Consider the following 4,662-nt stretch of genomic DNA (forward strand, 5'->3'; position numbering starts at 1 on the left):
GCAGCCATTCTCACAGTTGCATCTTTCATTTGTACTCAAAATACAAACCACTTTATTTGACAAATACACAAAAGAGTTTATAGGAATTTGTCTTGGTGACGGTGCCTGAAATCCAGTAAGTCTAATATCTCCCTTGGTCAGTTCGGGGTTATTCCTTTTGCTGATGGGTAGATCTGGAAGGTATACTGAATATGAAGGTGAATATGAACTTATGAAGGTGTTGTGGATATCATTGATAGGAATAACTTACTCCGTCAGTGGATCCGGTTAATAAATGGTTTTATTAACCAGAGAAGATCAAATAGGTACAAGATAGTTAGAGATATGGCTGAGGCTTTCGCCCAGGGGCTCAGCTACATGACCCAGGATGAGGTGGGGAGGGCCCCTTTATAGTGAGAAGGGGGGGGGGACACACAAATGGGGGGAGGGCAGGAGTTGAAGACATGTTTTTTGAGGTGCTGAGATATGATATAGAGATGAGCTCTGTATTTCATCCACAAAGGTCTACTGAATATGAAGGTGAATAAGAAGGTATACTGAATATGAAGGTGAATATGATACGATTCGCGGAATCGTTTTCTGATGCTGGGATCATTACAAAGGCATGTTTTATGATGGGGTTCGGTAAAATGGATGTTGCCTTTGTCAACAGGTCCACCAAAACCCTGTCCACTCTTGCTTCAAGTGTCTTGGGTCAGAACAATAAATAACGTTAGTCGGCCCTGGCAGCGCCCAACAGATAACGTTATCGTTACATCCAAACAGCCTGTTTGAAAATACTAGAATCCAACATAGTCTGGTGAAAACGCACCTTATGCTATGGATGGATCGTCCCTGTTTGTCCTCTTCATAATAATCTCCAATAGTCCGCTCGTCTAGGCAATCGCCATTGCCGAACGTTATAGTTGGCTCTAGTCTGGAGTGCTCTCAACTCTAGTGTCGGTGACTACCGCGGAGCGGTGAACAGATGTTACATGCTTGGCCGGTTTGACTATAGTATTTGTATGATTTACCAGAAGTGCTGAGTCCAATGTAGTCTGGTGAAAACGCACCTTATCATCCATAAGTGTGATCGTTTTGTCCTCTTCATAATAATCTCCAATAGTTCGCTCGCCATTGCATAGACAGTCCGCAGGCTAGTGGCTACGATGACTCTGGCCAGCAGTGAGTGAGCAACCCCCTTCCCCACAGTAAACTAGCTTAGATGATGAACATCATCATCATCCTCATCTTTCTTTCAATGAAAATTTTAATAATGAGGCAAAACATACTATTAAACTATAAAACATATTCCCAATTGCAATATGTCAACGGAATGGATCTCTCTCTCTCTCTCTCTCTCTCTCTCTCTCTCTCTCTCTCTCTCTCTCTCTCTCTCTCTCTCTCTCTCTCTCTCTCTCTCTCTCTCTCGGAATATGATATAACGATCAACCTTTGATGGCAACTGTAATAAGATATAATCATCAAATGTCTTCTTCCTCATCTTCCCACCAGATTCAGCACTGTCTGTCGAAAGCGTTGAGTGGCTAGACTCCCAGCCCGACCCGTCTAATCAGTCCCCAGAGGATGAGGCGGGGAGCACCAGACCCGGCTCACTGGGAGAGACCGGATGGAGACCAGCAGAATGCAGGAAGAATGGGTCTGACGTGGAAAGCACTGAGGTGAGAGGATTCAGTGGTGGAGTCATGAGGGATGGGGTTGTGTGAGGAAGAATTAAACTGACACACGGTGATGTGTCTGTTTTTGAAAGTGGAATTTATTTTCTACTTTAAAATCAGGGTCCAAACCGCCGGCTTGGTCAGTTGTCCCTACAAACACAATTGACAGTGTTTGCGGGTGGGAAGCCGGTGGGGTATGAGTCTTGCAAACACTCATTCAGGGCACCTGTTCAGCAGGGAGGGGATCTCAGATTTTCACCAAGGGGATCAATAAAGGAATATCTTATCTTATCTTATCTGGGGGAAATAGCGTGAACCTACGCATGCCTTACGTTCCCCCAGTGAAACTCCTCGCTGTGCGGTGAAAAAAAAAAACAGCTGGCGACTCCACATATATCGGAGGAGGCATGTGGTAGTTCTACACCCTCCCCAGGCCGACAGTGGGGCAATGCGCGCAGCGACCAGGAAGGGAATTGGCAACGACTAAATTGGGATGGGAGAAAAAGATAAAAAATCTGGGTTCTTAAATTTGATAAGCAGGAATGTTAGGCCTTAAAAAGTCTTAAAAAAGATCATTAACTCATTCAGCGCCGGGGATTAGACGGGTCCCGTTGTAGCTATGCCACGCGTTAAAGATAGAAGTGCGTCACCTTGTTGTAGAGCTATATCTATATTCTATATTATAGCTATGGGGACAATACTATGGTAATTTGACAGTGACTTTATTCCGTCCTAAGATGCAAAAAAGAGGGGGGGGGGGTAGTTTCTGATTTTTTTAATTGCCAGTAACGGTATTCGTATTGAACACAAAAACCCTGATCAGCTGGATCGGTATAAAAACATTGCACGATCAAGCTAGATTTGACGTGGCGGGCCGCCACAGTCTAATTGGTCCCGCCACAGTTTTATAATGAACCAAACTTTTTTTATTAATACATTTTTATTTTTATTTTTTTTAAATATAAAGTTTTCCAATAATAGGGATGTATCAGTAGTATTGGCAGTGGTAGTAGTTGTAATAGTAATCCAGTATATATTTTATTTTTCTAAAAAATAAACCAGTTCAACACAGGTAACCACTTTTGCTTCATTTCTTTGATGGCTCAAATATGCTCTAGTCGATTTTGTTTTTTGAGCACAAAGTTCATCATAGATCTAGCCTCTTTATTTTGCTCTCAAAGTGCACCAGATTGATGCATTTCTAAAAAAAGAAAAAAAAAAAAAAGTTCCGGGACGCCCCTAGAGGGGCCGGTGTTCACCCACCACAGTCTCACAAAATCCTGTGGGAAACACATCAATTTAGATAAGGTCTTAAAAATGTATTGCATTAGGAAGTTACTACTATGATGCGATAACTTCTCTGAATCTGGTTTAAATGTGTTCAAATGTTCGGGCTGTAAAGTAAGCGGCACAGTAATAGTTCCCTCCCCCCAACAGTAATTACATAGTAATTAATTCATAGTAATTTTTCTTGATACTTTTTTTGCCACTATGGCGGTGAACAAGGTATTCAATTATATTCAAAGTGGTCTTAAAAAGTCTTACATTTAAATTTAACAAAAGATACAAGCTACACACATTTTTGTGTAGAGGTTGCTGTTTGACACCATTACAGATTTGACCTTTAAATAAATGAATACAATCATTCAGAGTGACCTCTTTAAATCTAGTGCTTATCTAGTGCAAAGCATCTAGTCAGAGATTAGTTTATTGTTTTCCACCAATGACTCATTGATCGTGGAAAAAAAAGCATTAAAAGTAAAGATGTCTTATCTGGACTCAACATAATGATATTAATATTATGACCTGACATAACGATATTATTATTATGACCTGACATAATGATATTATTATGACCTGACATAATGATGTTATTATTATGACCTGACATAATGATGTTATTATGACCTGACATAATTATATTATTATGACCCGACATAATGATGTTATTATTATGACCTGACATAATGATGTTATTATTATGACCTGACATAATGATATTATTATGACCTGACATAATGATATTATTATTATGACCTGACATAATGATGTTATTATTATGACCTGACATAATGATATTATTATGACCTGACATAATGATATTATTATTATTATTATGACCTGACATAATGATATTATTATGACCTGACATAATAATATCATTATTATGATCTGACATAATAATATTATGACTTGACATAATGATATTATGACTTGGCATGATATTATGACCTGATATAATAATAATAATAATAATAATAATAATAATAATAATAATAATAATAATAATAATAATAATAATAATAATAATAATAATAATAATAATAATAATAATAATAATAATAATAATAATAAGAAGAAGACGAAGAAGAATATAACTTTACATAATAATATTATGACCTGTCATAATACTATTATGACTTTTTATAATAATAATAATAATAATAATAATAATAATAATAATAATAATAATAATAATAATAATAATAATAATAATAATAATAATAATAATAATAATAGAATTATGGCTTGACATAATAATATTATAGCTTGATATAATTATATTATGACCCGGCATAATACTATTATGACTTGATATAATAATAATATGACTTGATATACTAATAACAATATGACTCAACATAATAATAATATTACAATAACAAACACTTTCAGAGGGAAAAGAGAAGACACTGGGCGACGTCACAGAATGGGTCCGAGAGCGCCTCGTCTGGGACGGGCACCTCCGGTAGCAACTCCGACCGCACCTCGGAGGAGGAAGCGCTCCCCTCGTCCCGGGCCAGGACGTCAGAGGACGGGGCGCTGTCCCCGGCGGGGTCGTCCAAAACCTCCTCGTCCTCTGTCTCGGCCGACGCTCTGGTGCCCAGGATGAGGCACGGCAGACGGCTGAACAGGACGTCGTGGCTCACTGCAAGTCACACCAGCCAGAACGGAGAGAAGGAGAGGGAGAGGGAGAGGGAGAGGGAGAGGGAGGAGGGGAGAC

The 4,662-nt window shown here is 38.8% G+C and overlaps 1 protein-coding gene across 1 annotated transcript in view; it reads left to right on the top strand.

Annotated features, from left to right (window-relative positions):
- LOC311226506 (sentrin-specific protease 7-like) overlaps nt 1–4,662 on the top strand; it is a 93,127-nt gene that overhangs the window by 22,514 nt on the left and 65,951 nt on the right. The window contains exons 6-7 of the mRNA XM_084311928.1: nt 1,495–1,661; nt 4,335–4,632. Of these exons, the coding sequence (XP_084168054.1) occupies nt 1,495–1,661; nt 4,335–4,632 (465 nt within the window). The remainder of the gene's footprint in view (nt 1–1,494; nt 1,662–4,334; nt 4,633–4,662) is intronic.

The sequence above is a fragment of the Notolepis coatsorum genome, assembly GCF_963971535.1.
Source record: "Notolepis coatsorum genome assembly, chromosome: 1".
Classification (NCBI taxonomy): Eukaryota; Metazoa; Chordata; class Actinopteri; order Aulopiformes; family Paralepididae; genus Notolepis; species Notolepis coatsorum.